General features: G+C 41.5%; 3 protein-coding genes across 4 annotated transcripts in view; 2 read left to right on the top strand and 1 right to left on the bottom strand.

Moving 5' to 3' along the window:
* Window positions 1-522: 522 nt before the first annotated feature.
* exosc3 (exosome component 3) lies at window positions 523-2,824 on the top strand. The gene is made up of 4 exons (XM_077532897.1): window positions 523-858; window positions 1,793-1,942; window positions 2,041-2,192; window positions 2,385-2,824. The coding sequence occupies exons 1-4, from the start codon at window positions 625-627 to the stop codon at window positions 2,590-2,592; spliced, it is 744 nt and encodes a 247-aa protein (XP_077389023.1). The 5' UTR covers window positions 523-624; the 3' UTR covers window positions 2,593-2,824.
* A 2,391-nt stretch (window positions 2,825-5,215) lies between these two features.
* On the bottom strand, window positions 5,216-8,402 carry LOC144025681 (polyadenylate-binding protein-interacting protein 2-like). Its single transcript, XM_077531959.1, has 4 exons — window positions 8,246-8,402; window positions 6,273-6,417; window positions 6,059-6,196; window positions 5,216-5,562 (listed from the first exon to the last, which is right to left on the bottom strand). The coding sequence occupies exons 2-4, from the start codon at window positions 6,405-6,407 to the stop codon at window positions 5,491-5,493; spliced, it is 345 nt and encodes a 114-aa protein (XP_077388085.1). The 5' UTR covers window positions 6,408-6,417; window positions 8,246-8,402; the 3' UTR covers window positions 5,216-5,490.
* Window positions 8,403-9,261: 859 nt separating this feature from the next.
* matr3l1.2 (matrin 3-like 1.2) overlaps window positions 9,262-18,730 on the top strand; it is a 19,844-nt gene continuing 10,375 nt past the window's right edge. For both annotated transcript variants that reach the window (XM_077533126.1, XM_077533125.1), the window contains exons 1-9: window positions 9,262-9,365; window positions 10,005-10,757; window positions 10,992-11,053; window positions 11,126-11,164; window positions 12,677-12,750; window positions 12,842-12,900; window positions 12,990-13,106; window positions 14,393-14,518; window positions 14,601-14,771. In XM_077533126.1, the coding sequence (XP_077389252.1) occupies window positions 10,083-10,757; window positions 10,992-11,053; window positions 11,126-11,164; window positions 12,677-12,750; window positions 12,842-12,900; window positions 12,990-13,106; window positions 14,393-14,518; window positions 14,601-14,771 (1,323 nt within the window). In that variant the 5' untranslated portion in view covers window positions 9,262-9,365; window positions 10,005-10,082. The remainder of the gene's footprint in view (window positions 9,366-10,004; window positions 10,758-10,991; window positions 11,054-11,125; window positions 11,165-12,676; window positions 12,751-12,841; window positions 12,901-12,989; window positions 13,107-14,392; window positions 14,519-14,600; window positions 14,772-18,730) is intronic.

The following is an 18,730-nucleotide window of genomic DNA, read 5'->3' as shown; positions in this document are numbered from 1 at the left end:
CCCACATTCCAAAGACATGCATGGCAGGTTAATTGGGTGCTCCGAATTGTCCCTAGGTGTGCTTGTGTGTATGGATGGTTGTTCGTCTCTGTGTACCCTGCGATTGGCTGGCAACCAGTCCAGGGTGTCCGCTGCCTACTGCCCAAAGCCAGCTGAGATAGGCGCCAGCACCCCCCGCGACCCTTGTGAGGAATGAGCGGTCAAGAAAATGGATGGATGGATGGATGGATGTTCTTGTGCGTGTGGATGGTTGTCCGTCTCTGTGTGCCCTGCAATTGGCTGACAACCAGTTCAGGGTGTACCCTGCCTACTGCCCAAAGCCAGCTGAGATAGGCTCCAGCACCCCCCGCGAACCTTGTGAGGAATAAATGATCAAGAAAATGGATGGATGGATGTTAGTTAGTAAATGTGCTGAAGCCACACAAAAGAAGACACGCAACGACATTTCGAATACCGCTCCAATATGGCGGCATCATAACCATACACGTAACGAGCACGTGACTACACTTTGTGGGATTGTGCCTCCCGTCCGGGAGGTGTCGCTGCGGGCGGTCGGATTCCGCGCATCAACAACAACCAGGCAACGCAGCGCAGTCAGCACACGCGTGCGAGCGGAACGTCACAATGTTGTCTCGATTAAAAGCCAAAGTGGGATCGGTTCTGCTGCCGGGAGACGAGTTCTGCTTGGACACGGACGCCAGCGCCGACACCATCTCGCTGGCGGGCCCCTCGAAGGCGGACAAGGTAGTTTGCGGGCCCGGGCTGCGGCGCAGCGGCGACCGCCTGCTGGTGTACAAAAGCGGACTTCTGCGGCACAAAGAGCCCAACATGTTCTGGATGGACGCCCAGCACAAAAGGGTGACAAACAATACACGAAACGCGGCATGTCTTCAATGTCTTCTGTTTCTTTCACTCTCTCTTCTCGTTTGAATGTTGCAACAAGTCTGGAGAGTGAGGCACATTTGTGACGTCATCGGGGGGCGACAACATTATGGACCATAATGTTGACCATAATGTGATTCGCGTTCCACCATAATTTAAAGTTGAACGCAAATCACAACGGCTCAGAGATTATGAAATCAAAAGAATACATGTCAACTGAGAATGAACCAGTAAACGACTACTAGTGCATGGTCATGTTACAAATGTCCAATTTTCCAAAGGAGCGCCAAACTCTTGTAAAGCATGCTAAGAACGTATTTCCTAAGAAGGTTTGTACATCGGAACCGCTGTGTACAGTACGTGATAGCATCACGAAATGTATCTTCGGATAATATTTCCCCAGCCAAACGACGCATAGCAGACAAGAGCATCATCCAGATTCTGGAAAGATGTGTCTCGATTTAATATTGATGATATTGACTAATTTCTGTCTTTTCTGGAAAAATGTACCGTTTGGTTTCTGTAATAATGATAGGTAATGAAACAAAAATTGTTTTAAGTTGATATTTTGGCGGAATTTCATATACACAAATCCAAAGTTAGTCATTCATAACCTTTGTTTTTAGTTTTTGAATTGGAAACCAAATTATGCATTAATATGATATTTAGATCTATAAACAATAAAGCAATGAGAATTGTGGCTTTGTGCTCTTTTTAAAATGTTTTTAAGTATCCCCTGGCATATTTGTTTTTTTCCTCCTGTATTAATAACGGAAAAAAAAACAAAAAAACACCATCCAGGTGTATTCTGTGCGTTCTGTATGCCTACTTTTAATGGAATGCCTACTCGCTGGTCCACGAGTGATGAGACCACAAAGACGTAAGAACGTCAATTTGTGTGTGTGTACAGTATGTTCCGGCCAAAGGAGAGACGGTGATTGGCATCGTGACGTCCAAGTCTGGCGACGTGTTCAAGGTGGACATTGGCGGAAGCGAGCAGGCCTCTTTGTCCTACTTGGCCTTCGAGGGCGCCACCAAGAGGAACCGACCCAACGTCCAGGTGAGTCTGTGCCGGCCGGGGGAGGGGGCGGGACCCCCAAACCCCCCCGCCCGCTGACTGGATGTAACTGTGTGACCGGCCAATACCGCCTGCGTCAGGTTGGCGACCTGCTGTTTGCGCAACTGATCGTGGCCAATAAGGACATGGAGGCGGAGCTGGTGTGCGTGGACAGCGCGGGACGGGCCAATGGGATGGGCGTGTTTGGAGCGGGTGGTCTTCTCTTCAGGGTCTCGCTGGGCCTCGTCAGGCGGTAGGTCATGCATGCACGCACGCAGCGTACCTACAGGCTGATTGGAAAACATTTGAAAATGTGTCACCATCATGTGATGAAATGAGGCCACAAGTTTGATTAGCATTTCCTAATTGGGAAGTAAAGGCAGTAACCGTGTTGGTAATGGTTCCCGACTCCCCAGTGAATCACTGTTTGTTTTTTTTCTGGCAGGTTGCTGTCCCCCCAGAGCGATTTGCGGTCCGAGCTGGATCAGCTGTTCCCGTGCGAGCTGGTGGTGGGCATGAACGGTCGCGTGTGGGTCAAGTCGTCGAGCGTGCGGCGGATGCTGATCGTCGCCAATCTGCTGGAGAGCTGCGAGAACATGACGCCGGCGCAGAGGCAACAGCTCTTCACCAAGCTGGCCCGCGGGGCGCTCTAGTAAGAGACGACCATGGGAATGGAGGCGGGACCGAGTGTTTGGGGGCGGCGCCTTGACATACGACGGAGGCCGCTCGAGCGTTTCCAGGGACGACCCGTCGTTTGGCGGATGTTTTGACAAAACGCTGGAGCCGCGTATGCAGTAAATATGGTCAAAACTTTATATTTTCCTTTTTTTTAGGCTGATATGGATTACTGTAGAATAAAGTAAATAAATAAAATGTATAATTCTCGTTGGATGGGGAAAGATGATTGCTGATAGGGATGCAACGATATCCAAATATCATGATATTGTGGGGAGCACTTACATGCTAATGCTAGCACATGTTGACATATTCCCTTCCCCTTCATCTGACCATTAGTGTGGATTTGAAACACAGAAGGGCCAAAACATGCCTTGTGTAAATTAAACTGCACTCAAAATGTAGCCACCACAGGGTGCTACAACTGCACAAATGGAACTTAACCTGACTTTTTTTTTTTTTTTTTTTTTAACAGATGCGTTGCTTTTAACATGGTGACAATGTGTTGTGGCACTAGGGCTGGGACAACGCGACGTCATCGATGACGACGCAAAAAATACGTCGACGCAAAAAATGCACGTCGATGCGTCACTTTTGGCGCCATCGTGCAATGTCTGGGCCACCAAATATACGTTACTTTGCAGACAAAACACAGGGCGCAAAAAAATAAAAAATAAAGCAGAACGTACAATGCACGTATATTGTGCACAATTACAGTGTCGCAATGGAGGGCAATGATCGTTGTGGTTTGCGGATAAGACATGACAAGCAAGCTACGTGTACCGGCAGGCGCCGGGTCAAAAATGGAGAAAGTGTGGATTGATTTTTTTTTTTTTTTTTTAAATGTTAAGATTTTGGTTCAGATTGTGGCTTTTGCAGTTTTAGTTATTAAAAGAGAGCTTTATTTTATTATTTCTTTATTGTAGGATTCCGTTGCATTAGAGCTGTGTGCACTCGTATTGTTCAATAAAATTCATTTTTGATCTTGAATAAAAAATACTGTATATTGGAAAGAAGAAAATTGTGTTTTACTCATGGAGATAAATTAGCATTAATTGCTATAGGAGGTAAAATTATAGGGAGATAATCGAATCGCATTTAAAAGTGAATCGTTAGATTCATCGATGCATCGAAAAACTATTTTCTAGATTAATCGATTACAAATATCGTTTAACCCAGCCCTATGTGGCACTTTTAATATCGTGATATTGCCATTATTTAATCAATAAGAAATATAAGCAATGGAAGAAGACACACGAACATCAATGAATGCAGAGTTGACGTGATGGAGATGACAATTTGCACGAGAGTGGAAGGAGGACTGAAATACTGGAAAAAGGGACTCTGCGTTGCTGGTTTGTTTCAAGCAACTAGCAACACACCCTCGCAAGCTTGTGCAAGTTCAGTCAGATGACAACCTTAACAATCAACGCTCAACAGCATCTTTGGGGAGGGGCTGACATTTTTTTTTTTGCATAGATACCAGTTATTAATTTAACCAATAAAATATGAATGAGAGCCCAAACTTTGACCTTTCGTACATGTTGACCTTCTCGACAGGGAGGACTTAATTGAAGGAGGTCATACGTGTTGTAAACATGTCACGTTGTTCGTCTGCACTAGTGCACTTGTTGCTGACAACGAGAAGCTGAAGCAAAATCAGCCTCAGGAATTTGTGACGCCACAACGCGGCGTCAGAACTCCCTCTCGTAGACACATGACGGAAGCACATGAGCCTCCAAAAACATGCTTCTTGAATTCAGAATTGAAAGAAAGCGTGAATGCAATCGAAGGTAGGATATGACAAATGAGATGTCAAACTATTGAACTCAAGCCCAACAAGGTGACGAGCCGCCAAAAATAGACTTGCTTCAGGTACGATGATGCACTTAGCAAATGATTCTTTTTGAAAAGGGTTCATCCTGTACAAGCTGATAATGCTGGAATAAGGACACACCAAGGTTAATTTAACTAAAACTAACAAAAAAAAAAAAATTCAATAAACAATTTTATTAACGAAATAAAATATTAACAAAAATGCTTCTTTTTTTTTTTTTTTTAAACTACATTTTACTTTTACAAACCCAACTATAGCAAAAATGTCCTTTTGTCTTTGGTAATTGAATGCATGAGCCTTTGGGGATGATTTGAAATATAATTTGAAGTACATTTATTTTGATATGAACCAGAATAAGGACGATTCAAACTGTGTCACACAGAAGCAACAGCCAATAGAAAAGCACCTTCAGATGACGTCACTCCCATGCTGTTTTTTGAAATATTGCGCACAAGTAATGCACTTTTTTTTTTTTTTTTTTTTTTAAACTAAAACTAATGCTGAAACTAAATTAAACTAAGCATTTATCAAATAACTAAAATAAAAACTAACTGGAACCCCCCCCCCAAAAAAAATAAATAAATAAAACTAACTACATTTAAAAAACAAAACGAAATAAAAACCAAATAAAAAAAAATTATTCCAAAACTATAATAAAACTGGGACACACACACAAAAGTTGAATTTTGTCCGTAAAGTACGATGATGCAACACCGATGATGAAATCACTTTTCAAAGGTTCACTTCAAAAACAACACAATATGTGTATTTACTTGAATAAACATTTATTTTCAAATACTTTTAAGAAAAATATATATATTTTTTACAACATTTTGTCTGTTTTGTCTACAGTAGTTTTTGTGGCTTTGTGCAACAGCAGCAAAGCATTGTGGGTAGCTCGGCACCTACCTGAAAGCCACACAAGCAAGCAGACGGCACAGTGCAACGCCACATAACACACCAGCCAATCAAGCGCATGTTTACATTTGGGACACGCCCACCACACGGAAGCCGCGGCCATCTTGCGCGCTGCGCTCGGTCACATGACATGCTTCTGGATGCCCGGCGTGAACTCCTTGGCGTTGGGGTTGAGGACGCTGGTGATGTTGCTCTGCACGGAGAGAAAGGAAAACTCGGGTCAGATGTCGCCCTCTGCTGGGGGGGGAAGGCACAAATACTGATTTTTTTTTTGTGTGTAAAATTACAAAAATAAATGACTTAAATATGAAGTCAATATTAATATTCCTCAGAAATTGTGTGCTTCAAAAAGTCGAAACATAAAATGTTTTAAAACGTTAAAATTGAAGCTATAATACACATTTTTCATAGATACGTATGCACTTGCTGGACAGATAAACACAAGTCAAAGTAAGCTCTTGTTTGCCTGAAGACTTGCGTCCATTTCCCCACCACTCTTATGAGGCGCTCCCCCTAGTGGCCCGCAAAGTAATTGCTCAATAAGTCATCAACAATGGTTCTCTTCTAGTGGCTGTATATGATAAAGTTTGGCCTCAAAAGTCAAACACCAACACACAATCAGCCGAATGAGAGCCGATATCTCCTTAAAAGTGTGCGTTCCGATATAGCAAAGATGGCCGCCGCCTCACCGCCGCCCGGTCCGTCCTCTGGCAGCGAGCGTCCGGCAGGTCCCTGGCGGGGACGAACCACTCGGACTCTTCCTCCTCGTCCAGCATCTCCTGGAAGCATCGCTCCATGAAGTCCTCCTCCCACAGCTCCTCCTCCACCTGCGCGCAGATCAATCAAACCAATCAGCACACACGACATCACGCGCGCAGGCCGTGGCTGGGCTCGGCACCTCACCTGCCTGTCGAACTCCTCCTCGTGCTCCATCCACATGTACTCGGCGAAGGGGTCGGAATCCGCCGGGCCGCTTTGCTCGCTCGGGACCGCGTCGCCGTTGACGACGGCGGGCTGACTCAACCTGGGGTCCTTCATGGTGACGCTCCTGAGACGCAGACGGGCAAAGGTGGGACAAGTGCAGCGTAGTGTTAATTTCAGCAAAAAAAGAAAAAAAAAAACATTTCATCAACACACATTTTTTCTGGACTAAAACTAGACTAGACTGGAATAAAACCCTCACTAATAATAAGTGGGACTGAATCAGTCTGCATTTTCGTCGACTAATGAAGACGAGGAAAAAAAAAAAAAGTACTTCACTTCATACGTTGTTAAAAATTAACAAGCATGATTGAAACTGGACTAAAACTGAGACTAAATTTAAAAATGGCGAATTAAATGAACACAAGCGGCCATGTACACACGGCACATAAGCGGCACATATACAAATTGGCCCAACACCGGCGGTGTTCACCACATTTGGATGTGCAGACCTCCAATTGCAAGGTCTTGCATATCTTCCCCATCCATTGTGTTAGAGTTTAGAGACAAAAAAATATCTATAATATTTGAAAGTTTTGATATCTTGGGTTTAGTTCCCCTTTAAAACAGGAATATGAGTCATTTTTAATGGTTGCCGTACAGAAGTGTAAAAAACAAAAAAAACAAAACAAAACTGTTTTTCTGACAATTTTTTGGGGGGAGCTTTGTTTTTTTGAGTATTTTTTTTCTGTTTTACTGAATAATTTTATCGTTAACAAAAATGTTTCAGAAAAAAAGGGGAAAAAAACTATCCAGAAAAACATAAAAAAAATAAATCAGAACAAAAATTATTCCAAAAAACAGAGCACCAACTTCTGTTTTTTTGAGTGTATGTATATATATATATATATATATATATATATATATATATATATATATATATATATATATATATATATACACATATACACATATACAGTATATATATACACTGTATATATATATATATATATATATATTTTTTACCTCTGAACTCCAAGTTGCAGACCACTGACCTGTATATGACTGGATGACAATATGGCCGCCCTGTGATTCAATGGCTATCCACTCATGTACAGGTTAGTCGTCTGAAAAAGTCACTTGGAGTTCAGAGGTAAAAAAATAAATAAAATAAAAATACTTGGTGCTGGGTTTTTTTTCCCTTTTTTTTTTTTTTTTTTTAATGTCTCCACCCCCCGTTTTTCTGAGTAATTTTTCCTCCTGATTTTATTAAGATTTGTTCCCTGTTTTTCGGAATGACAGAAAAAAATATTCAGTAAAACAGAAAAAATAAGAAAAACAGAAAAATAATAATAATAAAAAAGTTACTCAAAAAAAAAGCTTCTCCAAAAAACAGGAGTTTTTTTTGCAAGTGAATCTAATTCGTCCGTGTCTTTTTTTTTTTACCTGATCTGTTAACCTCACCTCATCCATTTACAAGTTGGAAGAAAAAAAAAGAGAGAGAACATTTCTAGATTTTCCAGAATCTTGTTCTCCTACTAATTTTATTAACCTACATTTTATTTATTTGTTTTGCTTTCAAATGTCTAACTCTTTCGTTTGTAAATCTTTGAAATGTTGTACTTTAAATGACGTGAAGCGCTTTGCGCGTGAAATGCGTTGAATAAATAAAGCTGCCTTGCCTTTATTGCTACAGGAGTACGAGTGCATATATCTGTTTCAAAATTTAAGCAGTGAGAGTAAAGAGTAGTCAAACAAACGAATCACGTAGAAATGTCTGAAATAAAAATATTTGTATAACAATTTAGCTACCAACGGTGAGCAGCGCACGGCTAATCGTTAGCACCGGGGCAAACGTCAACATGTGACGTTAGCGCGGTGATAACAATGTCAGTGAGATTAAAAATGTACTTTTTGTTGGCCCAAAACAAATGGCTTTGTTGGCGTGCACTTACCACAGAAAAATCGATGAGTTTTTTGCGGATTGCTATTTCGGTGACGTCGTCGAGGACAAGGCTGTAATGGCCGACAGGCAACTGATTGTTTATCAGTCAACGTCACGCGCTGCTCGCTTGTGATTGGCTAAAATCGCCATGGGGCCTTCACGGACCAACTGGCTAGGGAACACGACGACACGGGAGCGTCGGAAAACGGAGAACTCGAAGGTGCTTGTTGTTGATGACATCATTTGACACCACTGATTCGCCAACGCGAATTTGTAGCTAAAAAATTAGGCCCGGCCTTGCCTGCCTTAGCATCTTCCAGTCTTGCCTAAAGCCCCCACTGACAATATTTTACTGACAATAATTATCTATCTATCTATCTATCTATCTATCTATCTATCTAGTTTTTTGTTTTCGTGTTTCTGGAAGCTTTTTTTTTTTTATTGAACAAATTGTAATCAAAAGCCAAACATGTCAAATACAAAACAAATAATCATCATCACAAAAACTCACAATACCAGTAAAGAAAAAGGGGAAAAAATAAAAAATAACAATAATTAAATAAACCATAAAATAAAAGTTGCCAGGGGTCTTAAACTAAGAAATATTAAAAATACCGAAATGAGAACACAAAATCAAGGTCTTGACAGCCTTCTTATTTTTGGAAGTAGAATTGGACTGAAAATATACCTCAATTTCTTTCATAAACAGAAAAAAATAGGTTTCGATTTTGCACATTTACATTTATGAATAGAAAACTTATCAAGATAAATTAACAGATTAACCAAATAATCTTATTTTTCAAACGAACTGTCAAAGTTGAAACCCCCCAAAAAAACATTCGGTAAAGAAAGCACAAAATTACAATAGATATTGTCCAAAACAAATTTGCAAATGTCTTGCGAGAGCTTGCGAGCATAAGTACATTTCCAGAATAGGTGCACAAGAGTCTCTGATTGGGAGTCACAGTAGGAGCAGTTCAGATCCATATCATAACCAGAAGCAAACGAAAGGCAAGGCCCGCCAGTGATGTCACGAGCGAGGATAGGACATCTCGCGAGAGTTGCATCGCCATCGTCGGTTCGGCGCATTTTGCACTGCAGCTCTCAACAAGCAAACGAGACAAAGACAGGTAGGAGACTTCAAAGTTAACATTTCATATTTTGCTCATTTTATATTCACCTAGCTGCAGTTTATTGTGTTGTAATTTAGTCAAAAATATTAACGCCGCTGGCGTTAGCTCTCGTGGCTTACAACAGGCGTATTTCCACGAGCTAATCAATGCTAACGTTAGCTCTGGCGACGCTACATTTCTTTCTTTCTTTCTTTCTTTCTTTCTTTCTTTCTTTCTTTCTTTCTTTCTTATTTTACACCACCGTGCATTAAAAGTTCCAAGTGAAGAAATGTTGAATGCGTAGTGTATTATCTGCGTTAGCTTTATGTCACCTCTGACTTGTTAGCACGCCTGCTAATCATTAGCACAGCTACGTGATAGAACGCCCGCTTCCATGTTCGAACATGTCGGTTGACCGGACGTTACCTTGAATGGATCCAGCGTGATCAAACCAATTGATCTTTTCTCAATTTAATATTGACGATGAAGACATTTCTCTTGCTTTACTTTTTCAGCAAGCGTTGCTGCGACCACGTGACTCTCCTTTCCCTACTTCGAGCTTTCCTGCTTTTATGTCTTGCAAAGGATGTTTTTTTTTTTTGTGGACACGAGCGAAGCCACAATGTCTGCTTGTCCTTCACTTTTCTTGTCTTTCAGGAGTCGGACTCTGCTTTGCCCTCTTTGCGCCAGACTTGACTTTTAAACTTGATTTCTCAACCGTCTTTTGGACCCGCGATGGACGGCGCTCCGAAAGGCTTCTCGTCGGGTGGGCGGGGCCACCTGGCCACATCCGCCGAGTCCTTAAACTTTGGCATGAACGAACATCGAGCCATGCGACAGATGAGGGGCGGCGGGCTTTTGGGGGTGGGTGGCGGCGTGGACGACGACCAGGAGTCGGGCACTCCTATGCCCCGCGGCAGTGGCCATCTTGGCGGCACCATGAAGCTTTTTGCCAGCTTGGGCCTGTCACCCGCCGATCTGGACGTTCTGGCTCAGATTCCCGCTGAGGACATCAGCGTGGAGACGCTCCCACATATCCTCCTGCAGCTCAAGAACCGCAAGACAGGCCGGGGCGGCCCCGCCTCTTCCGGCTGGGACGACGGGGGCAGGAGGGGAGGCGCACCATTCGCCCTGGGTTCCGATTCGTCGTCGTCGGACTTTGGCTTCGCTTCGGTCAGCCGTGGGGCCGGCTTGAACTTTGGCGGCGGTGGCAGAGAGAGGCTGTACGCCGAGCTTTCGCCTCGCGATTCCTACGGTGGTCCGCAGGGAGCGCTCCTGCCCCAGCCCGCCATCGCGCAGCGCCGGAAGGGCTCCCCGTCCATGGGCAAAGTCCAAGACTTTTTGGGAGCCCCGCCCCCACGGTTCCCGCACGTGTGCTCTCTTTGTGACTTTGATGTGCATTCAAGCATGGTGAGTAAAAGCCACGCCTCCTTCCTGCCGCCCATCTTGTAGTCACATGGGTCCAACCCTGTGGCCTGTCCTCCCATTTGGTCTTCTTTCTGTCATGGATGATCTCCTTTTGATTTAATCTTGCACATGTAACCATAAAGTACACTTTGGACACGCACACACATAACTGGAAACATGGCGGTGAGGTTGGGTTTGTCGTGGCGACGCGAGCTGATTTTGTGCACACGTGTGTAGGAGTGGAGCCAACACACAAGTGGACTTCAACATGCCGAGAACAAGCGTGTGCTCGTCAACATGTGAGTAACACACGATATTTCCCGCACACGCGTTGGTTTGACCTCTTGTCTCTTTGTTGTGACCTCTTTTAGGTATCCCGAGTGGGATGTCGGTGGCACGCCGGGCAGAAGGTAACCGGCGAATGAATGGGCTTTGACTGATTGCGTAACATTTGAATGCGCATTTTTCATGAACTGGGTAAAAGGTCAACACTTCCGCGCATCGGGGCTCCAACAGTGCGTGTGACGTCGCGCGCGTTGACATTCCAACGTGACATTATGTTATTGTTCACTCCCAAAATTGACATTCAGTGTTTATGTTCAAGGCCCAATTTGCATCTCAACTCGGTGATCATTTTGTCGATGAAAATTTTTCGTCGCAGAATTTTTTTCCGACTAAAATGAAAGGAAAAGTAAAATCGAAGCCATTCACTGAGACGATAACGCTAACTAAAATTGACTGATGATTTCGTCAACCACTAAAGAGAAAATGAAAATTGACAATCCAATCGGAGGGAATGAAATGCGGCTTGGAAAAAAGAAGCACTCATAAAATGTTCCCTGTTTACTGCACTTGATTTCATGTTCAAACATGACATTAATTGTGCAGCTGTAAGATTCATATTAAGCAATTTTGCACTTTTTTTTTTTTTTAATTTAGGTGAAAACTAAGTTCTATTGTCAGTTTAACATGTTTCATTGAAACAGCTAAAGGGATACTTGACTCTTTGAAGAACCATTTTCAGCAGTGAAAAGTTCATATTTTGTCCAGAATGAATTTGATAAGTTCATTATTTTTCATGTACAATTAATGAGGTTCACTTTTTGCAGTTTTGCTGATTATTTTTTATTTTGTTTGTGTGTGTGTGTGCAATTTTGCATGTATTTTTATTTTTTTTTTAACAGTAATGTCCCTATTTTATAAAATGTATGAAGGTTTGAAAATTGAGTGTTTTAAACAAGAGAGAAATGTGAGAAAAGTGTATAAAGTGTGTGGTGAGGGGTTTTAGAGCCTCCAAATATTTCTAATCAATTTAAAACATAAAGCTAGTTACTTCACGGATTTCATTTATTGCGGCTATTTTTTGGAACCGAACCCGAGCGCGAAACGAGGGAACACTGGACCTTTTTTAAGTCATTTTTCCACTTACTGTCGACTGATGATGCCATCACCTGTAGGTAACAGCCAGTCATGGCTCACCTGTTTTCTGGGTTTGGTCAGCAAACTTGAGCCACGATTGGTCGATTCGTTGCCAACCTCCTCAGCACAGGTGATGTTGTCATCATGAGTCGACAGCAAGTAGAAAAATTGCTTTTTAAGGGTATTAACTGTACATGAAAAATAATGAAGTTAGCACATGAATTAGACAAATTAATCACTTTTTACTGCTGAAAATGGCTCAATGAGTCAAGTATCCCTTTAATAAAAATAAATGTATGCTGAGGGAAAATATCAACTCAACTGTCAATTTAGTTGACTAAATTTGTCCTTTTTTTGTCGACTAAAATTGGGTTAAAACTAAAATGCAATCAGATGACTAAAACTTTAATAAATTTTAGTCAAAAGACTGTCACTAGTTGGAAATGGATTTCCAGTGTGGCAAGAAAATGTGAATCATATTGTGACATGTCGACGCGTTTCAGTGGCATCATGGAGTCCACCAACCTGGCGGCGGGGCTGCTGGGACCCGTCCCCTCGGGGATGCCGTCAACTTGGGGTGAGACGCGCATGCCTCCTTTTCCGTCATGCGATGATGTCGTGTCAACATGTCTGATGGCCAACCAATGTTGTTGCATTTTGTGTGGCAGGACCAGGACCGGGTTTGGGTCTCGGCATGGCGAGGCAGAACCGCTCAGAACCCAACGTGGTCAGTCTTGGTGTTTTGTTTTTGTTTTTGTTTTTTAAGTCATGTGACAACTTGAGGTTGAACTCCCCCCCCCCCCCGCACGCACGCAGTTGAGGAGCCAAGTGGTGGTGGTGAAATACGACCGCAAGCCGCTCAGCAACAAGACATTGTTCTCCTTCGCCAAACCTTTTGGTCGTCTGCAGGAGCACCTGGTCCTCAAGACCAAGGTAAGGTTTTCAAGCTCGCCTTCCCGCTCGGGGGCGCTAGTGTGCACCAAGGTTATTTACGTTCACTAAAACTAACGGAAAAATTCAAATTCAAAAAACAATTCCGTTCATAAAATCAAAACAAAAATGCTTTTTAAAAAACGAAAACCAACTGAAACTACATTTTATGTTTATTAAACTAACTATAATTATAGTGACAATGTCCTTGGTAATTGAATGCATGAGCATTTGGGGATGATTTGAAAGGGAATTTGAAGTACATTTATTTTTATATGAACTGGAAGAAGTACGTTTGAAAATGTGTGACACAAAAGTGATGTCATCTCCCAGCAGCCAGTAGAAAAGCATCAAAAGACGATGTCGCTCTCATGCTGTTTTTTTTTAAATACTGCGCACAAGTAATACACATCTTAAAAAAAAAAAACTAATACTGAAACTAATTATAACTAAACTAAAAACTAAGCATTTATTAAATAACTAAAACTAATAAAAACTAACAACCACTCAGAAAACTTAAACTAAATTAAAAAAAAAAACTCAAATTCAAAAAACTATTTTAACAAAATAAAATAAACGAAAATACTTACAAATGAAAAATACAAACTGAAAGTACATTTTGTTTACATAACACTAACCATGGTATGTTTTCAAGCTTGTCTTCCCAGTAGAGGGCGCTAGTGTGCATCAAGGTTATTTTAGTTAACTAAAACTAATGAAAAAACTAAAATAAAAAAAACGATTCCTTTCATAAAATAAAAACAAATGCTTTAAAAAAAACAAAACAAAAAAAACAACGTAACAAACTACATTTGATGTTTACATAACTAACTGTAATTATAGCAAAAATGTTTTTTTTTTTTTCGTCTTTGGTCGTTATTTTAACGCATGAGCCTTTGGGGATGAGTTTAAATATGATTTTAAGTCGATTTATTTTGATATGAACCAGAATAAGGACGTTTGAAAATGTCGCCCAGAAGTGATGTCATCTTGCAGCAGCCAATAGAAACACACCTTCAGATGATGTCGCTCCCATGGTGGTTTTTAAATATTTCACACAAGTAATACACATTAAAAAAAACAAAAAAAAGAAAACAAACCAAAAACTAAAACTAATATTGAAACTAACTAAACTGAAGTATTTATTAAATAACTAACAAAACCACCCGTAAAACTAATTAAAAACTCAATTTCAAAAAAACAAAACTCAAAACGAACTGTAATGCAAAATGTCAAAAGTGTAATAATAATAATAATAATAACGGTGATGTGCACTCACGCTGGCGCAGGCCTTCTTGGAGATGGAGACGCACGAAGAGGCCATGGATATGGTCAACTACTACCAGCAGAATCCAGCTACGCTCTACGGGAAGCCCATCACCTTCTACCTGTCCAGGAGGCTGGTGGTCATCCAGGTGAGATGACGCCCACTGCCAGGCACCGCCCGCCTGTTGGGAAAAGTCTTGACGTGGCGGCGCCATCTTTGGTGACGGACAGAAGGAAGAACGTTCGTCGGAGCGAGCGTCGTGGGAGGCTCCGCGGCGCGGCGGCAGCAGCCAGGTGGTTTTCTTCTCCAACCTGCCCAGACAGGAAGACAAGAAGAAAGAGCTGCTGGCCGCAGCCGCTCGCTTCGGCGTGGTGGAGAAACATCTCTTCTTGAGCGACCAGGTGACGTGCAAGCCACATTCCAGTGTTCCCAATCGTTGTTTGGAGATGATGCTCTCCTGTTGGATAGCGATGTGAAGCCAAGGTTGTTTGGGATTGGTCGGATAAATCTAGAGATGGGCCGATATTTGACATATTGGTACATATCGGTATCGGCCTGTTTTATTAATCTGACGGCCGATATAAGCGATCCATTTAAAACTCCGTCTTTTCGCTTCGAATGCAGCCCAGAGCGTCTCTGTCTGTTATGGAGTCCAACTCCAGCAACGTAACGCCCATAGCAGCATTTGATTGGTTAGCCGTGCAAGAGCCAGAACCAATCAGTAGTGTATGCCGTGTATCACAGTAGCCGGTCACACACGCACCCACGGACACAACGCGAGACACATGCTTCGAAGGTAAGTTAAAAGAGAAGAGACTCCGCCAAACTTTTCACCATGATAAGCTAAACACATTGAATTATGTTGTGTATTAAATGCACTATATGAATGGAGCTGCATTGCCTTGCATTGAATCGATAGCTAACAGTGGTGTGTTCAGCTTAGCATGTAGGCTAACACCCAGTAGCTAATTCGCTACTTGAACTACTCGGGGAGGGAATCACACACATTTTCACTTAATTAAGTAAACAATGTTTGTTAGAAAGGTTCAAAATATTAACAGTTGTCATTATTATATTGTCTAGTTCCATGTTAAGAGTAGAGTAACGTCATTATATTTACCTCTCGTGACGCACACATTGCATTCTGGGTCACGTCCACTACTTGTTGCATAGCGGTTATTATGCAGTGAGATGCCACAGTGACACTAAATAGCGTTTAGTTACTTTATATTGTGTTTATTTGTCGCACTGGTTTGCCATTGTGTGCCTTAAGCTTCGACGTCGATTTGATTGACAGCTCGTTGTACACCTCGTTAAAGTCCGCTCCGTAACAAATTAAGTGTCTCAAACACCGTTTAACTACACGAACGTGTTCTCTTCCGTATGTTAGGCATTAGTAGAGAAGTGCACTAAAGTATAGTGTGCTTATTTGCTCGTTTTGTCTCTCTTTTCATGTCATGTCTGCCGTCAGTTGGGACATTATCCTCTCAAAATGGATGCCACTAATATGTAACATCTACGGCCGTAGTCGGCTGCAATTAATGTTCAGTGATGTAATTTCGTTACGTGCATCATACTTTGAATAATGAGCTCATGTTTGGTGTGTTGTATAACTTTCTCGTGTGTTAGTAACTATTCATGTGGACAGCTAAGATAGTGCTTGTTAATGTGAATTAGCAATGTTGCAGCCCAGTTATTATTTAGACAAGCAAATCTGTGCCATTAAGTGATACAGTAGTGAGAGAATAGTGTGCCCATATACACACGTGTCTATAAGTGTAAAACACATTAAACAGCAGAAACTGGCAGCGGTCCACCGCAACAATGTCTGTTTAACCAAGTTATTCTTACTAATATTATAACCAAGTTATTTTACTCTACCTTTTTTCTGCGTTGATTGGGACATCCTAAGTGGCAGTAAACTACATGATGAAGTCCTGAAGCTGTCTTTTGACAGTTCTCTTGTAGAGAGGAGTAGCATGATATTGCTGTTCTAGATTTAAGATCCTAAGCTTATCAATCCTGTCTATATGGTAACAATAACAATAATCATAATGAGAATAAGGTCTACAAGAACTGTATGGTGTTCAGTGATGAATAGTTTTTCTCATGGATTTTTTTTTTTTTTTTTTTTTTGCTGTAGTAATAAGTAATGCCACAGCTGATGCACATTTTGAATGACAGGGTTCCTCCTATTACTTCAAAATATAAAAATATAACATTTATAGAATAAAACTACAAGTATCCCAAATGCTATAAAAGGTAATGTCACATTGGCCCCCACATTTAACTCCCCCCGCCACCAACGTCTTATTGCAGATGGAAGGATGTAAAATGAAAAGTGCAGTGTGAGAATCCATTGTAAAGAACGGTTAGGGTTTGCATTATTAAAAAATTTGGTGCCGACATTTTAACTTTTACTGCAAATGAATATCGGCTTCAAATATCGGTTATCTGCCTCCTTGACTACCGATAATCGGTATCGGTATCGGCCCTGAAAATAGCATATCGGTCTATCTCTAAATTGCAATTCACATTTGGCAATTCCATGTAAAACTTCTGCGTGTTCCGTGTACCGCGATCGCCACGACCATCCTTTTTCATACTGTGCAGTCTTCGTTCTTAACACTAAAACAGGATTTAATAATATTGGCGGCAAACCTGGGAATTTTTTTACTTTGGTCTAAAAACACTTTTTGAAAATCATTGCTTTTTATCGTTGCATCTGTACGGAAGAGGATTAAGGCCAGTGAAGAGAGGAGAAAGTTTGGCAGGATTCTCACTTTATTTGCAGAATTCTCCCTTTAAAGTCAGAGTTCTCACTTTATTCTGACTTTAATCTCAGAATTCTTACTTGATTAAAGTGGAAAATTGTCACTTTTAATGTCAGATTAAAGTGAGAATTTTTCACTTTTAAGTAAGAATTCTGAGATTAAAGTCAGATTTCTGACTTTATTTGTGCTATTATTCTCACTTTACAGCAGGGGTGTCAAACTCATGTTAGCTCATCGGCTGCATGGAGGAAAATATATTACTAAGTGGGCTGCATTGGTAAAATAATGGTATATAACTTTAAAACGATTGCCGTCAATTATACGCAGATTTTCGCTATTTGTGTGCCTGCCCTAAATTACGGAGCTCAACTGTAATCATATTCTTCCAAAAAAATAATACAAATGCAAATTGAATGGGGCAACACTGAGTTCTGGATGTGTTAAGTCTACCTGTTTTGCATATACAGTGATATCTCGGCTGACGAACGCTTAAGCTCACGAACTTTTCGCCTCACGAACATTAAATTGGCGAGCATATAGTCTCTGCTGACGAACTAGTTTTCGGCGGACGAACCAAACCACGCGGTCGGTCGAACAGCACCACAGTGGCGGCCACGAGAAGCTGACGCACGCTCACGGCGTCCCAGTTCGTCACCCCCTTTCTTTTAGTGCGGACGCGGTTTGTGTTTGTTAGACATTTTGGACCATATTGAGTGTACTTTTGCTATTATGGGACCGAAAAAGACCCCACCACAGGCTAGTGTTAAGCCTAATGCTACGTTCTCACCAAAAGCGAGGGACGGCGAGGGACGGCGGCGCGTTTGCATTGTAGTCAATGGAGTTCGCGCCACTAAAAAAAGCGAAAGTGCTATCACGTACCTCAAAAAAGGAGAAAATCGTGCCACGGCTGTTTAGTCCCAGGAAAGAGGTGAAAGTAGTTGGCGGTGCTCACTTTTTGTTGACTCGCTAAAGTGCTCCACTTCCTTGTTCACCAAGGGACACGCCTCCTCCGCTCCGGTGAGCACGAAAGCGCGAATGAGCCGCAACCGTTCCATAAACACGGTGAAACGCTTGCGAATGAAGTAAGTCTACCATTGCTACCATCCTTAAGAACTACCATCACAAAGGTAAATAAAACGACTTTATTATACAGTACAGTTTATTTCTTTAATTACAATACAATAGCACATTTATTATACATAAAATAAGGTATATTTTTGTGTAGTTTTAAGGCTTATTTAGTAGAAGTTTTATAGGGACCTGGGAACGGATTATTCTCATTTTAATGGTTTCTAATGGGAAATAAATGTTCGGAAGAAGAACTTTTCGCCTTACACACACTTTCTGGGAACCAATTATGTTCGTGAGCTGAGGTATCACTGTATATGTTGTTCCCAGAATGCATTGTGTGGCGCAGTTAATGACGTTATAAAGACCCTAATCCTTGTCATATCTATTTGTGTTACCAGTGATTGAATTTGTGTCGTATTTGACACATTTGTTGGTCTATGAGTAACAACAACAACAAAAAATAAATAATGATGATGATAATGATTAAACAAACCGAAACTTTTAAGTTGTATGTA

Source organism: Festucalex cinctus, chromosome 9 (genome assembly GCF_051991245.1).
Source record: "Festucalex cinctus isolate MCC-2025b chromosome 9, RoL_Fcin_1.0, whole genome shotgun sequence".
Taxonomy (NCBI): domain Eukaryota; kingdom Metazoa; phylum Chordata; class Actinopteri; order Syngnathiformes; family Syngnathidae; genus Festucalex; species Festucalex cinctus.
This window is presented reverse-complemented; position numbering and strand designations above follow the sequence as displayed.

Coding starts and splice junctions, on each gene's coding strand:
- exosc3 (XM_077532897.1), top strand. CDS start 625: ATGTTGTCTCGATTAAAAGCCAAAGTGGGATCGGTTCTGCTGCCGGGA. Junction 1,943..2,040: donor GGAACCGACCCAACGTCCAG/GTGAGTCTGTGC, acceptor CGCCTGCGTCAG/GTTGGCGACCTGCTGTTTGC. Junction 2,193..2,384: donor TCGCTGGGCCTCGTCAGGCG/GTAGGTCATGCA, acceptor TTTTTCTGGCAG/GTTGCTGTCCCCCCAGAGCG.
- LOC144025681 (XM_077531959.1), bottom strand. CDS start 6,407: ATGAAGGACCCCAGGTTGAGTCAGCCCGCCGTCGTCAACGGCGACGCG. Junction 6,197..6,272: donor AGGAGGAGTTCGACAGGCAG/GTGAGGTGCCGA, acceptor ATCTGCGCGCAG/GTGGAGGAGGAGCTGTGGGA. Junction 5,563..6,058: donor AGAGGACGGACCGGGCGGCG/GTGAGGCGGCGG, acceptor CTCTCCGTGCAG/AGCAACATCACCAGCGTCCT.